Genomic DNA, 20,024 nt, shown 5'->3' on the forward strand with positions numbered 1-20,024 from the left:
GGGATTAAAGTAGTATACCCTTATTGAGTTTACTTTCACATGTGACAGGCTTAAATGAAATATAACTATATTAACACAGCATTTGGGATGTTGTGAATGGTTCTATACATATCTGTTATCAGTACTGTTGTTGATGTTCCTGTTGTCTTTCAGTATTTCTATTAACAGGTAATCTAAGGTTCATCAACTCCTATAAGATACTGATGGTCAGGGGCTGGGGATATGGCCTAGTGGCAAGAGTGTTTGCCTCATATATATGAAGCCCTGGGTTCAATTCCCAAGCACCACATATATAGAAAAAGGCCAGAAGTGGCACTGTGGCTCAAGTGGTAGAGTGCTAACCTTGAGCAAAAAGAATCCAGGGACAGTGCTCAGGCCCTGAGTCCAAGACCCAGGACTGGCAAAAAAAAAAAAAAAAGATACTGATGGTCAAATGATTAACAAGGAATTTGACTTTTGTCTGCCTGACTCATAAAAGTAGTGACTTTCCACTATGTCTCATTCATGGCTACAAACCTAAGCCATACATGAGAACCATTCATGGTATTTAAAGATAAAATGGATTCTCCAGCTTCAGTCCCCAAAGAACAGAATTGGAAATTGTACAAATAAGAATCTGTATCATTTAAAACCTTCCTAGGTAGTTGAGTTGTACCGTCAAAATGACTACATTGCATTAAAATCTTTCCTGGGCTACTTTGTTATGCTTATTTGTAAATATCTAACCCATGAATTCACTAATTATAGGCTCTTTGCTTTTGTATTTCCTCCTTCCTCTCCTACCAGTGTTTTATAAGCACTCAATAAATATTTGAGTAATTAATTGCTTAATTATTTAATTAAAGTTGCTCCTAAAATGCAAATACTCACAGTTGTAGTACTAGAAGCCTGTTATGAGCTATCATTGATCTTCCTGGAGATATTTATTAATCAACTAAGAACTAGTAGTTGAGAAGGACAAGCTAAATAAACATCTGGGAATAGACCCAAGAAGGTTCCCAAACCAATGTTAGCTACATAATCTCACAGTTTATGATCTCTTCTCTTCCATACCCTTCTTTTCCCTTCCCTTCCCCCCTCTCACCTCCCCTCTCTTCTCCTTCCCCTTTCCCTTTCCCTTTTCATTGACAACTTCAGATAAAATGCAAAACCTGTATTGCCAAAAATCAAGAGCTCTCTGCCCTCTTAATTTTGTTTCTTTTAACTTGGCATGTATCTCTCTTCTGGAAACTGGGGTGGAGTGATCCCTTCTTTAAAGAAAAAAATCTGTATTCTTGTCATACCATGAGCATGAAGTTCTCTACAATACATTAAGATTATAAAGCAAGATCCCCAAATGCAGTGGCTGATTATTCACAGAAGACATATTAAGTCAAGAAGCTTATTTTTTCTCTCTTTGCTAAGGCACAAAGCCTGGGGCTATATGCATTTTTATTACACTTTACTGTCTTGGTTTCACTTGAGGATTAAAAAGAGAGTCAAGGTACAGTGCACGTATTCTGATGGATTTTAGGATTTCTTGCTTTAGTGAAAGGAAGAATCTCATAAAGTACCTGAGATTATTGCTCTGGGAAGTATACCTACTTCTGTGATGACCTAGAAATTCAATCTTTTGTTTCTCCTATAAAAGATCACATTGTATTGTGGAATTTTTTTCCCTGTAGTTTTCTGCACTATGTAAAGCCACATTTAAAAAAATAGCTTTCGTTTAGATTTGAAGTGAAAATATCTAAAATAGTTTAGGGAAGTCTTATTCAGGGAGCTTACCAACAGCATTGGAGGTAGAAAGCGGTGGCAAAAAGGAAAAGAAAAGCAGTGGGAAAGAGGGAAGGAGGGCTACCTCAGTTAGAAAAGTATAAAGGAGGTAGTGAGAGAAAACCTATGTAGTCTGGGTGTGAATCCAATTTTTAATCCAGTTCTGACAGATCTCCACCCAGAACCAATAAAAATGCATTGTTCTATCTTCTATACTTTATTATGAAGAGCTTATTAATGAAAGACTTATTTATTTAGTATCCTCTGATACACAAAAACAGAGAGAAAGACTGAATGTTAGGGGATTTGGAAGTACAGTAGATGAGATCTTCCGGTTTACTGATTTGTAAAGAATGGCCTGATACTGGTTTGGCAGCTCTGCATCAGTGAAAGAAAAGAAAGGCGCTTTTCAGTGGCCAGAGAGGAGCTGGGAACTGAAAATGGGCTCCTGGCAGACAAGGTTCTTTGATAGGCAGACAAATTGACTGTGAAGGGAGTCAATGTCAGAAAGCTTTGGAAATACTGTGAGCATGGGGTGGGATTTAAGGAGGTTGATTTCCTTGGTTAAGGATTATAGCTTGCAGAGTTGAGCAAATTCCCCCTTCCAGCCTTCATTAAAAAGATGATTAGTAGAACAAACTGAAATTCTACAAGTGTATTATTACGCAAAACGTAAGGGCTTTGCCATTAAGACTAAAATACTCTGGTACTTTATCTTTTTCTTCATTCATCTTCAGGGTTTCAACCTGCTTCAATCAGGATTTTATGAAATTATTTATTCCTCTATATTCTGTCTTTTTGTTTCTCTAAATGATGCCAGTTCTTTTATCTCATTGATATTTTTTAATTGCTACTTCTGGTCCTCGGGAATACTCCAGCATTCTAATACCAGGAGGCATAATTATGTAATTAGCATGTGAACATTATGCTACTTTTGACCTTGAATAACTCTAGGAAGGAATGCTCCAATGGCCTCAGAAATTTTCTGTTAGCATGATGCCTTCCAAATGTAGAATAAATAAAGCTGAAGAATAAATAGCCAAAATGTAAATGATTTAATGGAATGGTGTTGCAAGGTGAGAGCCACTTGACTTTTAGCTCCTGTTGCAAATCATGAGATGTATTAGAGAAGCTTCGCAAGGAGAATCTATTTTTTAAGCTAAAACCTGCATCAAGTTATATCATGTGAACAGGATAATTCCAATTTTATCTTTTAGAGACAAAACATTTCTCTTAAAATATGTTTAAAAAGCAAGTAGAACCAACCTTTCCTATGATCTTCTCCCTATCTGTCACAATTTTCATAACTATTTGTAGCTGTAACTAAAACTACAGATTTTGACAAATGAAGCAAGATAGGAGGTTGATTGCTGCTTTTCTAAATTAAAATTAATGATACCCTTAAGGTACTTGGGTCTATGAAGTCAACATAATGTTGATAAAACCTGACTCCATTATCACAGAATGAGGCAATTGCTGAGCACTAAAAGCAACAAACAAATCTTCAAAGTGCATTTTAGAAATTGGTGAGGTGGAAGTTTTAAGCCTCAACAATGGACAAAGGACTTGTTGTTTTTCTTCTCTTGTGTTTCAGGTAATGCAAGAATTCTTCAAAATTAGAGCACAAGGGCCAGGTCTAACAGTGCTTGCATCTAATTTAGCTTCTTAGAAGTTGAGGAGGGTAGGGATTAGAGGACTGTGGTCTGAGGCTGTTCCTGAGCACAAAGCACAAGACCCTGTCTGAAAAATACTAAAACAAATAAGATTGTATCTGGATGTGGTGGCTCACATCCGTAACTCTACACAGAAAGCTGAGAGAGAGAAAGGATCACAGTTCAAATTCAACCCCAGGCAAAAACAATTGTGATAACCGCCCCCCCATCTCAATCAATAAAAAGCTGGGCATGGTGGGATACAACTATTATCTCAGTTACATGGAAAGCATAAACAGAACAATTTCAGTGTAGGCTAGTGTGAGGAAGAAGCAAGACCTTATTCAAAAAATAACAAAAGCCAAAAGTTTAGTCCTGTCTCAGCAGCAGAGTACCTGCTTGGCAAGCACAAGTCCCCGAGTGCAAATCCCAATACCTGAAATCAAGAGGGACTGGGATGGGACTTAAATGATAGGGTGCTTATTAGAGAACATGAGTTCAAACTCTAGTACCACATGCTAATACATGTGCATTGCACAGGTATTAGACAGACAGACAGACAGACACACACACACACACAAACTAATGCTGGGCATAGAGGTTGGCACTAGGCTAGGACTCTTCATGCCTCACCCATCTCAGGAATGTGCAGCCATTTCATATAAAACACCATGAAGTCTGTGTGCTCTTCTGGTAGGTTGTATAGAAAAGGAGTCAATGTTGGGGTTGTAACATACTATAGAACAGAATGCAAGCAAGGAGCAGGAAGAAGAGGAAGAAGAAATGGAATAGAAGGAAGAAGATGAATCATTAAAGACTAAGAGAGGAATCAATAGTGACATATAAACTGGAAGTGGAGAAACAATGAAAGGAATATTTTTTGCCACTGGGGCTTGAACTCAGAGCCTGAGCACTGTCCTTGGCTTCTTTTTGCTCAAGGCTAGCAGTATACCATTTGAGCCACAGAGCCACTTCTGGCTTTTTCTGTATATGTGGTCCTGAGAACATTGAACCCAGAGCTTCACGTATGCTAGACAAGCACTCGACCTTTAGGCCACATTCCCAGCCCAGGAATATTTTTAATGGACCATCACAGATGCCTATAGTCCCAACTACAGAAGTCCCAGCAAAAAGGTCCTAGTTAGTTAAGTCATTGCAGCTAAGGAAGGAGGATTGGTTGAGCCCAGGAGTTCAAGACCAGCTTGGGCTGTCTACACAGCAAAAATACATCTCAGAAAAAAAAGATAGATTAATGATGATCTCAGATAGCACACAGTAGTATCCATGCCAACACTAACTAATATTCATACTCCTACTCAGAGTGGGCACTGTGTTAACACTTGCTGCTTTCCTGAGGTCAAATACAAGGAGATGTTTAACTCCTAAGTCTCTTAAATAGCAAAATTTAATTAACTAATTAAAGCAAAAGAGAATAAAGTGGATCTTGTCTTTAACAAACCTAAATTGCTTGTCCACAGAGCTATACTCATTACTAACCCTCATCTCAAACATTGTACCAGACCTTTGTTTTCCTCAGTTATAACTCAATTAGAAGAGTGGATTTTAACTGAAAAAAGATTGCAGTTAGTCAAAAGGCTTTTCACTCAAACTCTACTAAATCTCAGCCCAGTTTCCCAAATAATGTTTAGTCATATACTTATGAATGTCAATATAAGGATTTAGAAATGAAAATGAGTACTAAAGGCATGTACTCAGAATACTGTAGAGACTGCAAAACTGCAGGACAAAAACTTCTGAGTAGACTATATTAAGATGCTTGTGTACATGTTTGTAGTTTGTTCATTAGCCTCACAGTATAAGAAGTTTTATTGATTGGGTTTGGGTACATTAGTATAGATGTGAAGTGTAGGTCTTACAAGCCCATAGATATTTATCAAGGGTTTACACAAACTGAGAGCCAGAAAAATCAAAATGTATGTGCCTAGGTACATCTTTTCTGTACACTGGAGAAAACACAATTTCTGTATCTGGTATCAATAACAAATACCTGGACATTGAGAAGAAACCACAGAGTCTACCAATGCATTTCCTCATCAACATGTGATCTGTGCCCCTCCAAAACCTCCAGAGAGAAAAAACAAGATGCCTATCTAGTCAAAAGATTTTAAAAAAGAAGAAGCTCTTGAGAATTTAAAATGATGTTAAGTCATCAACATTTACATTTTGATAAATTTATTTAAAATAATTTCTAAAAGCCACATGAATTGTTCCTTATTTTACTCTTATTTTTAATCTCTTAGTTTACTTATAGCAATTCTGAAGAAGGGAAATTTTGAAATAAAGATATCAGTCAAACTCACAGAGCTATGGACTAAGCCTTGGGAAGGAGTCACAGCTGGGAGTTAAGAATGTGTTAGTATTAATTTAGCTGGATGACTTGGTACTCATTCATTAACCCTCAAATTACACTTGCAAGTCTGCCACATTTGTGGTTTGCACAGTGCCAAAGAAATGATAGGAACTCAAAAAGTCATTCACTTATCCGATGTTACTGAGCATCTCCTGGGTACTCGAAACTGTTAAATTGTGAACACGACAGACAAGGTCTATTGCATTCCATTACTTATCCCTGAAATTAATATAGAGATGTATTCTAGGGTTGTGGCTGTAGCTCACTGGCAATGCACTTACCAAATTTATGCAAGGCCTTACTTTCAATCCTCAGTAACACAACAAGGGGGAAAAAGCAAAACACATTTTTTTATTGGAGCAAGAGAGGAAGCTGTCTTCTAGACATTATTGCTTTATTAATTAATTTAATATTATAGCCAAAATGAATCTAAATTGGTTCTTTCCTACTTTTTACTTTGATGATTAAAATTGGAAGGAAGGGCGAGAAAGACAGGATGTTGAAGGGGAGGAAGAAGAGGGGAAGGAGGGGAAAGAGTGGAAAGAAAAAAAAAGGGAAGGACTGTAAAACCTTGTGTCAGGAATCTGGGAAAGGAGAATATTTAAAATGTAGCTGTTATGGCAAATCCATGAATAAACTATACACTAATTCACTCAACTAATATTGAGTACCCACTACATGTCAAATACTGGGCGAAGTCAGTGAGGCTAAGATTGGGGGGAAAAATTGGTCCCTGTCCTCATAGATCATACTTTTAGACCTTTTTTTCTACTCCTGAAGAACTGCTGTAAACTAGATGATGAGTACTGATGGAGCAGATGGCAGTTTTCTTCCCATCTGGGATAGTTCTAAAGAATAGACCCTTGTGTATCAATAGATAAGGTTTCTTCCAGCTCTAAGCTTTCATGATCTATGATCTAATTGTACAAATAGGATGTATGCTTCCAAAAAGATTTTATACTTCTATTACTTTTTATAAAAAGGAAAACAGAATATTGCCTATTAATGCAGAAAAAATGGGTTCTTTCTATTTAAATAATTCCATTTAAACTCCTTAAGCTCTTTATTCTCAACTCATTTACAAATGCTCACTCTTATGCCCTTTAGTCTCACTTCCTTTTCATTCCTTTAATGATTGAGGCAAATTGTTTGAGATATCTCTAATTGGCTATCCATGATATCTCCAGTTAAAAGTTTCACTGCTAGTGAAATTCATCATATTCAAATGAATTCATATATGCATAATGCCATTCCTCCCCTTTCCAATTGCTGTATTTCAAATCCTACATGTTTGAAATCTAGTGTATTTACTACTTCAAAAACTAAGCTCATGATCTGGAAATACATCAGTGTTAGAGAGCACTTGCCTAGCATACTTGAAGCCCTGGACTCCATCCCCATAGCTAAACAAACAAAATTATACTGCAATACGAAATCCAGTACTACTTCCTTCAAAATACTTTCCAATATGTACCTTCTTTTACATTCCAGGTAATATCATTACTCCAATGCTTCATATTATCCCAAATATGGTCAATTGTAACAGCCTCTTGTCACAGCCTCAGGGTTTCATTTGAAGCTGTTTTAGGCCATACAGACTAACCTTTCTGAAACTCAACTTGCCTCTAAAATAGTGAGTCACCTCATAGAAATATTCAGATGATACCCTTGCCCTAAAATGTAAATCCTGATCTTCCTGGTCTAGAGTGACTTGTTTTGCACCATTTGCTTCCAAGGGGTCTTGTTGATTGTAGTGTGTGTGTGTGTGTGTGTGTGTGTGTGTGTGTGTGTGTGTGTGTGTATTAGAGCTGAACTCTGGGTCCTGAACTCTCTTCACCTGTTTTGCTAATGGCTGGTACTCTACCACTTGAAACACATATCCAGTTCTGGCTTTTTGATTGGAGATAGAGTCCCTCAAATTTGTTCAAGCTGGCTTTGAACTACAATCCTCAGATCTCAGCCTCCTGAGGATCTAGGATTGCAGGCCATTAGTGCCCAGCCTAATTGTATGCCTTTATCTTTCTCAACACTCCTGTACTACTTACTGCCTTGGGCCTTTCCTGGGCTTATCCCTATTTCTCACTGCCTACCCTTTATGCTTCCAAAGAATAGAGACTATACTATAGCATTTGTTACTTATGTGTTCATATGAACACATAATTAACAGAGTGAAAAATTAATTGCCATCAAATGGAAGGTACTGCCTTAAGCTTTCTGTACAGCTTTCAGCCTTGAGCTTTCAGTTCCCCTGCCTCAGCTGGGATTATAAATGTATAGCATCAAGCCTGGACAAACAAGTTTCTTTTAAAAGCCCTCATGACTATTTCTATATCAATGAAGTGGAGTAATAATAATATTATTAAGTATTATCACAGAGTTATTATGAAGATTACATTTTAATTCATACTGTCTTACACACAGTATTTAATATTGCCAATGTTATATTGTCTACAGAGTACTGCATACTAAAACTTATTCATCTCCTTTTATTAACCATAATAGCAACAATAATAATATCTATTAACCTTTATTGAACAATTATACTTTCAGAAACTAAACATTTTTGGTAATTATTTTTGCCAGTCTTGGGACTTGAACTCAGGACCTGAGCACTGTCCTTGGCTTCTTTTTGCTCAAGCCACAGCACCACTTCTGACTCTTTCTATTTATGTGGTGCTAAGGAATCCAACCCAGGGCTTCATGCATGCTAAGCAAGCACTCTACCACTAAGCCACATTCCCAGCCCCAACATTTTAAATTATATATAATATAATCTTATTTGATCCCCACAAAATTATCAAGTAGATCGTATCATTGCCAAGATTTTATTAATAAAGAAAATTAAGAGTAGAATAATTTACAGAGAGATATTATACTAGTTCTCCAGAGAAATAGGATCCCAATATAGGAAAAATTAGATAGATAGATAGATAGATAGATAGATAGATAGATAGATAGATAGATAGATAGATAGATAGATAGATATTTGAAGGTATTAGATTATTACTTTCTAAAGGCTAAGAAATGCCTTAATCTGTTGACCCAAGCTTGAGATCCAGGAAAGCTGTTTGGTGCATTCCAATTCAAGGGCAAAGGGCATGGAGTTGGGGTAAATCCCAGTGCAAACTTAGGAAAAGACTAGTGACAGCTCAAGTAAGCAAGAGAACTAAAATAGAAGGCACCTTTTTCGTTTCTTTAGGCCTTCAACTGATGGGATATGCTGCTTTTGTTTGAGAGGGAAATACACAGAATCCATAGACTCTAATACAAATGTCAGTCAGATCCAAAAGTAATGTTGACACAAAGAACCAGCAAACCTAGGCAATCAGTGTCAAAAAATATTCTGGCACACTTGCACTTGAGGAGGGTAATGAATGATCCTTGTGTACCAAGGTGTTTACAATCTATTTTATGAGATAACTCATGTTCATATCTACAATGGATGATAAAAGAGAATTTTTTTCAGGTACTGTGAGAACACTAAGGACTTATTGTAACCTGAGGGATTGGAAAGTAAGCACATGAATTCTAACGGCCTTATGTAGGGAGAAAAATGAGGAAAGAGCATTGGAGAGAGAAGCAACCACAAGAAGAAATCCCTTGGGCACCATGTTGGTCAGAATATCACAGAACAGTGGATAATTTGATGGACTCTGCAGGTAGTTTGGCTGGAAGTACAGAGGCATAAGGTTTGTTCCTCTGCTTCTGTGATTATAACAGTGAGGCAAATCCTGTATTATTTTTGGAACCCTTTTTGGTTACCCAAATATTCTGCCTAAGCAAAGGTGGAAGAGGCTAAGGCAAAAGTGAAAAATAATTGTGCTAAGTCTATATTAGGCATGTTATTGATATTGGAACATCAAGTTGGTGTTAGGCTAGACTATCTGAAGTACTTTTCTGATGAGAGGAAGATATGCTTTACTTGTTAATAAGCATTTTCTATACCACAGGAACCTAAGTTCTGGTGCCCATGGATAAACTAAACAAAACTTTCCCATAGCCTGTTGACAACCAAACAAAAATTCAGTTATAGAGCTAGGAAGCCTAGGGCTACCATTAATACTGGCTTAGTGAAATGCCAGATGACAAAGTATACCATTTTACCTCCATGAACTTCTTTCCTTTATTCCCACCAAGAATGGAATTCACTGAGCTTTTAGGACACTGGAAAAATATATATTAGAAAATCCTAATATAAAAAATTTAGAAGACAATATTTTTTCTCTGCTACCAGAGGCATATTTCTCAGTAATTTCCAAATCCACTGAAAAGTAGAATCTGAATTTTTTCATCACACTGAGCACTCTATTTGATCCCAAAGTCAATCTTTGCTTCTATTACTTTAATACTTAACTCTTGACCAACTGTTCTTTATTACTAATAATTGTAACTCAATATTCATTAATAATTGATTAATATTAACTCCAAAACATTGGCCAAAACCAATATTCCGACTAAAAGACAAAAAATATATAATTTGTGGTATCCTTTAACCAATTAGGATAGAATCAAGTGTCAAGCCCCTTGTTTTTGGTAAAAGAATTAAAAGTTTATACCAGATTCTGGTGGCTCATACCTATAATCCCAGCTACTCGGGAGGTTGAGCTCTAAGAGCCAGTCAAAGCAAACAAATATGAAAGACTTTTATCTCCAATTAACCAACAAAAAGTCAGAAGTGGAAGACTGACTTAAGAGTTTCAAAAACTTAAAAAAAAAAACTAAATGGGAGTAAAAGACCCTGAGTTCAAGCCCCAAGACTGACACAAAAATAAAAAATGGAGTCTGTACTTTTTGATACTACTGAGTGAGACAGTAGCTTATTTGTAGCTGTTAATGATTAGTGTGTAAAGAATATAATTTTTGTCATTGACAAGACAGATCAAATCCCTGGTGTTTGACCTTGGTTTGATTTTTTAAAACTAGGTCTTGAGACAGTTTACACTTAGGATATATTAAAACCAGGATAATGAATTACAGTTTTAGTGCCCCCAGTCTTGGAGAACTAAACCATCTTAACAAAAAGGAAACATTGTTTTAAGTGTTTCTCTTTATTTTGAATGAGTAAACATTTCTCTCCTTTTCCTCCCAGGTGGCTGTAGAGGACCGTGTCAGGCAGCTACATGAGGCCCACAGGGACTTTGGCCCAGCATCCCAGCACTTCCTTTCTAGTAAGTTGTTCTCAACTTTTATGTTTTAACCTCTTTGGTGCATATTAATAGCTAAGAATTAAGAACTGAATTCCAGCCTTCTCTGCTACTTATAGTAAAAAGTATAAAGTATAACAGTGTGAATGAATTCAAAAGAATAGGGTAGTCAGTCCACTCATTGGTCTGGTCTTCAATGCATACTTCTTTCCTGCAATGAATTCTAACATGATAACTTCATTACTGTTTGTCATTATTTCTGCAAATATCAGTTCTTTTAGAAAACCTCATATGATCAAATCATGATATAATCATATAATGTATGTTCTTGTGCATTTACTATGCTTATGATCATATATTGAATTCTTTCTTACCCTAAGTGGGAATTTCAAATTCTTTGTTGCCTCTGCTCATTATATTTATTTGCCAGTTTTATTATTTTTATTTTTAATTGATTTATTTATTGTCAAAGTGTTATACAGAGGGGTTACAGATTCATAAATAAGGCAGTGAGTACATTTCTTATCAAACTTGTTAACTCCTCCCTCATTTTTCTCCCATTTGCCAGTTTTAATATGTTATTCATAGTATTTTCTGATTTTCAGGTCCTTTAGGTCCTTTAGTAAATATTTTATAATTAATCTAAAGAATATTATCTTTAACTAAATGAATGTTTAAGTACTGAAACATTCTATTAATACAACAATGTATATTAATTTGGTGGCCACTGGATGGTTGTTAATTTATCCAACTCTTTCTCTGATTATACAAGTACATATGTTGAGTTTTGTGATATTTAAAAGTTGTACATCTCCTCTGCGGAGTTAACATCTATCAGCACTGTGATGCATTAACTTCTGTTCAGATGGGAGGATGTAGGAGGGTTCAACCATCATTTCAAGGCAATCATTTCTGCCCAGCAGTTACAAATATTAGCTGATTTGAGACACACATTTACACACCTAGTAAGAGAGCTAAGTTTTAAAGTAAAAGATTAAAAAAATATTCTTGTGTTTTTAACCACTACCCTGTACTTTTACTCAATTAGTACATTTTGTAGAGAAGTGATTCTATATGGTTGATCCCTTTACAATCTTCTGCTACATTCATTTATTGTTGATTTCTTGTCCTTTTCATTCCATTCTCTGTAAGTTAATAAAAAGATCCATGTTCACAAACCTTGTGCAGTATTTGACTAGTTACTTTCCATGGGTTTCCAATTGGTCATTGTCTTTTAGAATAAAAATCCCTTAAAGATATTTATCCTAACTTTTTGTTAATAATGGATTAAATGAGAAGTTATATTTTATTGAATTTCTAACCTTACTACATGCATGTAGACTACTTATTAGACACTATCCCACATGCTTAAAAATTGCCAAGGAAAAAGAGATATATTTCCATAAATAAGAAAGTAGCTTTTATAAATAGGACTATAAAAAAGTATAAAGATTACAGATTTTGTCTCTATATTTTCCCAGATCTCTGGTCTGCTTAACTTGCCTTGGTGACAGCCATTTTATTTAATTGAGATTAAATACGATAGCATATTCTGAAATGACTCATAAACCATAAATAACAATATTACTATTATGAATATTAATTACTCCTCAGGTACCCTGTATATTCATTCACATTTTCTTTTCTCTGTCTTGTGCTCCCTCCTCCAAATTCCCTTGTCTTCCCTATTAAAACCCTATTCCCGGAAAATGATATGTTATACTCATTTAACCCAGGTGACAGGTAAAGTTTAATGTGTACTTCTCCTGGGTTATTTGCATTTTAATAGGGTAAAAATCCATAAGCCTGAGGAATGGCTCTCTAGTGGTATAACATCAGCCAGAAGTTCCGAGCTTCTCCTTATACCTCTCAAAGCATATCATATCAGGGACCAGTTCCAGGAAGGTCAGTTCTGGAGACATGGACACGCATAAAGAAATTGATATAGTTGCCTGAATAAAGCCAGTCTAGAATCCACCAATCTCTTGGATACCCAAATGAAATATCAATATATGCCTCAAAGCTTTGTTCATGCATTTAAAAAACATTCCGACTTGTTTTAAATTATATTGAAGATATAGGACAGTGAGGCTAAGCATAGACTGTGTCTTCATGCTATCCTATTTTAAATTATAAAGGTAATGTATGCTCATCCAGGGACATTTAGAAAGCAGAGTCCAAAATTGAGAAGAAAAGTTATCTACAATCCTACTACTAAGAGATAACCACTATAAAAATTTGGCTTATATATTTTCTGTCTTTGTGTATAAGTATGTATGTATATGTGTGTTTGAATGTGTTTGTGAGAGAGAGACAGACACACAGAGAGAGAGGGAGAGAGAGAGAGAGAGAGAGAGGAGAGGAGAGAGAGAGTCCTCCAGGTTCTCTTATTTTCTTTTAAACCAAAAAATATAAAACATGTTACAATTTTATAAGCTGTGTTTTCTCATTCCAACTATATTAAAAACACTGTTTCTTTATATATTCTTCTGAGTAATATTTTAAATGTCTGGCCAGAATTCTCTTTTGTATCTGTAACAGATTACCATGGTAATGCTGAATTGCTTGATATAGAGATTATTTCAGGCCAGGTGGTAGTGGCTCACACCTATGACCCTTGCTACTCAGGAGGCTAAAATACAGAGGATTACAGTTCAATGACAGCCAGCCAGAAAAACTATGTCTCCAACTCCAATTACCCAGCCAAATCCTGGATGGAATTGTGGCTCCAGTCATAGAGAACCAGCAAGCTGAGTGAGTAGGAGACCCTGAATTCAAGTCCTAGTGCAACCAGAAAGAGGGAAAATGTTCATTATTATATCCAACACTATGCCTAGCATACTTATAAACCTATATAAACATCTCAGATATGATAAAGGATGTTTACATTTGCACGGCTTTGCAGGAGCATTAACAAATGGATCTCTAGAAAGTTGCACCTGAAGTTATGTGGGCCATCAAAACCATGTTTGAAGCAGAGTAGCTTAGAAGTCACTTATTTGTTATTAATGACAGTCTATAAAATAAAAACAGCTTCTTTCATCCCACAAATGAAAATACATTATAGCAGGGGCCAGTGGCTTATGTCTGTAATCCTACTATTCAAGAGGTTGAGATCTGAATATTGTGGTTCAAGGCCAACCCAGGTAGAAAGGTCTCCATGAGACTCTTATTTTCAATTAACCACACAAAAACCAGAAGTGGTGCTGTGGCTCAAATTGGTAGAGCACTACTAGCCTTGAGCAAAAGAGCGGAAGGGCGGCACCCGAGCTCTGAATTCAAGCCCACAAGTGACAAAAAACAATTTCCAATTCTACTGAGGTGATATGAGAGGACTTTGAACTCACATGTAATTAACAATTTGCTTTCAGATTTCTTAGACTAATAATGGTGATTTCTGAAGGTTAAGAAGTATAAGAAGATTCTGTATCGCCACATATTAGTCATGTCTCTCTCCCTGTCCCTCCTTGTTTCACCCTGTTTTCACACACACACACACACACACACACACACACACACACACACACACACACGGAGTCATATGCACACAAAAACCACTTTAGAAACTGTACTAGCAGTTGTCCAGTTTTCATCAGAAGGGAGAGATAGATTCTGTTCCGTTTTTGTTCTTAGTGTCCTAATTTCTACTTGTTAAAAAAGTCATTTCTTTTATCTTAAATCTGAAAGAAAATGAGGAGAAGCAAAGTATAAAATATTACTTTTACCCATTGGTAGACACTATTTTCTCTTTAATTCTACTTTTAATATTCTAACATTCCTCTTTCTATGTCAGTGATCAAGTAAATAATCTGAGCTGGGCACTGGTGGCTCACACCTATAATTCTAGCTACTAAGGAGGCTGAGAAATGAGGGTCATAGTTCAAATCAAGCCCAAGAAGACAAATCTATAAGACTCTTATCTCCAGTTAATCAGCAAAATGCTATAAATATAAGCAGAACTCAAGTAGTAGAACATCAACTGTGAGAGAAAAAGTTGAATGATAGCTCAAGGCCCTAAATTCAAGTTCCAGTACAGACTCACACACAAAAAGAAGGTGCTATAGTATTTACAAATTTGTTATTTTCAGAATTTTTATTCTGATAATTTTGTTAATTCTCTGGGCTTATATTCTAAATTCACATTTCTCACCAAAAAGAATAACTATGTGTTTGAATAAAGGCAAAAATTCTTCTATTAACAGTAAGAAGAATCTGTGGTTGGCTTAATCTATGGTTGTCTTTTACAAAGTCTACAATTCCCTCAAATAGTATTTTACAAGCTGTATTTCTCAGAATGTTAATGTTCTATGGTTTTAATAAATATCACTTGAAACAATATTTCTGGAATCAATACAACTGACAAAACAAAGGATAGGATTCTCTTTCATTGGAAATCTCGATCCTTTATTATAAACTGAGACACTAAGGGGAGGATAGTCCATAGCTCTTCACAGTAAGTGGCTGTGGAACCATTTTGCAGACACACCAATTAATTTCTCTCCAAAGGTATCATAGAACTGGGTGAATCTTTCCCCCGAAAGTGGTATTTACCAAATATATAATGACAAGAATTTTCAATAGAAAATAATAAGAACATGACTCAATTAAAAAGCAAGTGAGTGTTTATAAGTGAAAAGAGTCAATTTTATGTCTTTCCTGAAGTTCCCAACCCCCATCCCAAGAATTGCCTTACTCTGTGAATCCTGAAATCTGCCACCAATTCTTATTGGAATGAAAAGCAACCCACTAGAAAATATCATAGTATATTACACATACAAAAAGTTAACTATTGGGCTGGGAATCTGGCCTAGTGGTAGAGTGCTTGGCTAGCATGCATGAAACCCTGGGTTCAATTCCTCAGTACCACATATGCAGAAGTGGCGCTGTGGTTTAAGTGGTAGAGTGCTAGTCTTGAGCAAAAAGAAGCCAGGGACAGTGCTCAGGTCCTGAGTCCAAGGCCCAGGACTGGCAAAAAAAAGTTAAGTATTATTTTGATACTTTGGTTATTCAGTGAGGGTTATGTAGGTGTGCTTGATCCCAATGTAAAAATGTTTTGTTCCTGTGACTTAGACTCAAAAGACTGTGAGACACACTCCATCCTGCCATTAGAGGATAGATTATCTGAAACATGAATTGGCTAATAACGAAAGTTTGAACTTTGACTTTTAAATAAATCATCACGATAAATATCAGAATCTTGCAGGTATAATGGGAAACCACTTTCAGCCTAAAGCTATCAAGGAAAATACTTTGGGCCAGTTTCTTCCACAGTTACATGTTGTCCTGAATATTAGGAATTTGGGCAAATGTAATGTTCCCTGTCTGGGATTTTAGTCAGGTTTTTATGAATATGAAGCTACATTGATAATAGCTATACTCTTCTCTCAAGAGTTTTTGCTATAGCTCTTGATCTTCGCCTCAGTTTTTGGCTCTTACTAGGATCATGAACTCATCAGCTTGTGCTTATGAAACTAGTGCTTTACCACTTGAGACATGCACCCAGACATTTTTGCTTTAGTGGTGTTCAGGGATTTGCATTTTTGCCAGACTAAAGCCAGACTATGAACCTTCTTCCTCCTGGATAGTTAGAATTACAAGTGTGAAATTCCATGCTTGCTTTGTTGGTTGAGAGAGTTGCCTGAGCTAACCTTGTACCATTTCCTGGGATTATAGACATGAACCACTGCAACCAGCTCCTTTAGCTTAAATTTATACTCTCCAATACGATTTCATGTTTATTTGTTTTACAGTATGTTTGATAATGAAATTTTGCATCACTAGCCCTACTTATTCCTTTTATTTGAACACATAAGGAATGTTCTCATTTTACACTATAGGAATTTGTGGGCTGGGGATGGTTGAGCGTACCTGGAGAGAACCAATTCAATTGTTAAAAATACAAGGAATTGTGAGCTGGCTATTAAACCTACTGTTAGTAGCTTACAATGAGCTACAGTTGGGATATCTACCCCACAGAAATTATATCCACACTGCAAATCAAACTCATTTTCACTAGCAATATACAAGAGAGCCACTCATTTTTCTGTTATTCTGAGATGCAAATCATCTTGTTAAGGAGGAAGGAAGTGATCCACATATTTATCTTCCATAATTAATCCTTCATCCCAATTTATCCAAGACATTCCTTATTTAAGCACTGAAAGTCTTATTTTCCATAATATGTCCTCAGTCCCATTACTAGGATGGCTAGACACCATAGATATAGATTTAAGTATATTTCTCTCGAAATAGAACCTTTGATGGAGCTTCACACAGAAGCAATTTATTGACAGCACACTCACTCTCTGAAAGGGAGTTGGGAAATCTGCCCACAGAAGAGGAAATGCTAGTCAGGTAGTCAAGATGAAATTAACTTCAGCCTAATGCTACAGAGGACTCTGGATTACATATTACACCAAAGAGTTGGCCCCACTTTAAGGTGATGGAAATAAGCTTGTTTTCCTTTGTATTAGCCAGTCACTGACTACGGGTTTCAGGGAAATAAGACATAGCAGGATAGTTCCTGTTTGGCTCGAAAACATTCTCTAGTGAAAGGAACAAAGAGCCCTTAGTAGCAGTAAATACTCACAACACCTTGGTATTGTTTGGAGGACACCAGTATTCACCTCACCCATACTTCATGTATGGTAATCTATACATACTCTGGCTTTGGAGCTAAATGGTAATGTTTAGCTTGATCCCTATCATTCTTTTTTCTTGTTGCTAAATGAAAATGAAGCCAGTGGCATGATAGACATGAAGCAACTGCCTATGTCATTCTTATTTCAGCATCTTCATTGTGACAGATTCCCCTTGGTTTCATAGGTCCTGCGGCAGGGCAACCAACACTGGAGTTCCAAATCAGTTTCATGACATGGGCACTATTTTAGTGGAATGGTGGCTTTCAAAGGATATCTTTTTACACTCCCTGGAAAATGAAGGCATTTGTGAATTTGGCCTAGGGTAGCATTTTGTCATCTGTCCCAGAATACAAAGCTTTGCACCACAGAAATGGTGGAATCACATCCCTGTGGGCAAAAATCATTACTTTCATTTTTCCATTTGGATGTTTTCCATTTTCAGAACAAAAACAGTTTGGGATTACAAAATACTTTTTGGTGAGAACTTTAAGGTAAGGACAAAAGGCATTTTGTTCCTTTGTCGACTTACATAAACTGCACCTTGTTTAATAATTATTTTCCTGGATCATTAAATAGACTTTAGATATCGGCAATGGAAATCATCGTGATTTCAGTCCACTGCAGGTATTGCTCTACTTAGTGCTGTGTGTCCTGAAGACTGTAAGGAACAGGGATAGGTTTCACTGATTAGGTATTTTTAGGATGCATAAGAACATGAAGAAGGACAAGGGCAGCAGCCATCATGGAACATATAAACACTTCCCTGACTCTGTGTGTTGGCTGCTAAAGACTTCAAACTATCACAGTGTTGTAGCCTCCCTCTTCTCTCTACTGAATACCTTTATTTCTGGTTTCTATTCCCTGTGGCTTCTGTTTTCTTCTTTCCTTCTCTAATATTTTTATCACCTCCCCACTTCTCAGTGATTTACATTTATGCCATATATTACAATCAAACTCATTAAGAATATCTGACTGTGTATTATTTCTTGCACATCTAAAAGTAAGATACAGGCCAGCTTGCAAACCAGGCTTGCTTTCTTTTTGATGTAATGGGCCCATGACAATCACTGAGAAGTTTGGTTTATTCTTGCTTCCATGAAGATTTTGGTGATTTGGTTCAACAAAAGCAGTGATGATCATTACTCAATGTGTCTGACCTCATAATCTCCATTACTAGGTGAAGACTTTAGGGACAACATAAAATTACATCAGCCTCCTGCCTCACACCTTAAGTTTAGCAGCATACATACCAATGACTGGCAAGATTTAGAATATAGGAAGTCAATTAAAATCAATTTTCTCTTATAATTTTAATAACACTTCATTCAGTATGGAAGTGAAAGAGATAAATGTAGGGAGACCAGAGTCCATGTACTAGAATGAGTGAGGACAAAAGCCCCAGGGAAGGAACATGTTTAGAGGTGCTGAGAAATAGCAAGGAAGGTCATATGACTAAATCCCAGGAAGCAAGGTGATAAATGATAGGAAGTCAATAGGGACTGAGGACCAGATCAGATAGTACCTTAACTATAGGCAAAAGTCTTTGGAATTTGTTCTTGTTGGTTCTTTTGATGATATGAAGGATTGAACTGAGCACCTTGCTCTTGCTGTACAGTTGCTCAACTACTTGAGTCATGCTTATAGGCTTTATGCGTTTGGTTTGTTTTTTTTTTTTTCAAATAGAGTCTTGCTTTTCACACAGACCAGCTTGGACCACAATCCTCTTATTTGTGCTTTTGCTTTGTGTGAAATGATAGGCAAACCCCACTATGTGGGCCTACATGCCCAGATTTTTATTGGTTGAAATGGGATCTGAGCTGCCTTGAATAGGATCACTTTTTCCCCCAGGCTAGCCTCAATCCATAATCCTTCTGATTTCAGCCTCAAATATAGCTATTACTACAGACATAAGCTGCTGCACCTGGTTGGAATTTGTTTTTAGTGAGAAAAGAACACTTAGAATTCTGAGTTCATAAGTGAGATGTACCTTTAGCGTTTTTATTTGCTGTGTCTATATCATTCATTTATTCATTCATGTATTATTAATAAATACTAGGCACTGGAATATGAGGATGAGAAAGAAAGAATTCTGGCATTGGGCACACAAATTCTGAACAAAATAAACCTATTTTACAAAAAATTCACAGAATTTGTGCAATAGAGACAAATAGTGGGTGCTACAGCTTTAGAATGGAAATAGGAACTAATTCTACTGAGAAGGAAATAATATGGTCTTTCTAAACTGGTACTAATGCACCTGTCCATGAGTCTACGTGCAGATCCAGGGAAGAAGGCATTAACATCTGACAGAAATCTAACAAAGAATGTTTCTATTTGTCACTAGATACATTTCATAATGAGAAATCAGGTTCTTCATTTTATTTTACTATTCTGATATGATGAACATCCCACTTTGCAATTTTATGAGTATTCTCCTTATAGCCCTTTTGTTCAGAAAAGG

At 36.4% G+C, this 20,024-nt stretch overlaps 1 protein-coding gene across 4 annotated transcripts in view; it reads left to right on the plus strand.

Annotated features, from left to right (window-relative positions):
- The window catches only part of Dmd (dystrophin), a 1,916,788-nt gene that overhangs the window by 1,680,232 nt on the left and 216,532 nt on the right, over positions 1-20,024 (plus strand). For all 4 annotated transcript variants that reach the window (XM_048336444.1, XM_048336436.1, XM_048336438.1 and 1 more), the window contains one exon: positions 10,868-10,946. In XM_048336444.1, coding sequence (XP_048192401.1) covers positions 10,868-10,946 — 79 coding nt within the window. The remainder of the gene's footprint in view (positions 1-10,867; positions 10,947-20,024) is intronic.

This window comes from Perognathus longimembris, chromosome 28 (genome assembly GCF_023159225.1).
Source record: "Perognathus longimembris pacificus isolate PPM17 chromosome 28, ASM2315922v1, whole genome shotgun sequence".
Classification (NCBI taxonomy): Eukaryota; Metazoa; Chordata; class Mammalia; order Rodentia; family Heteromyidae; genus Perognathus; species Perognathus longimembris.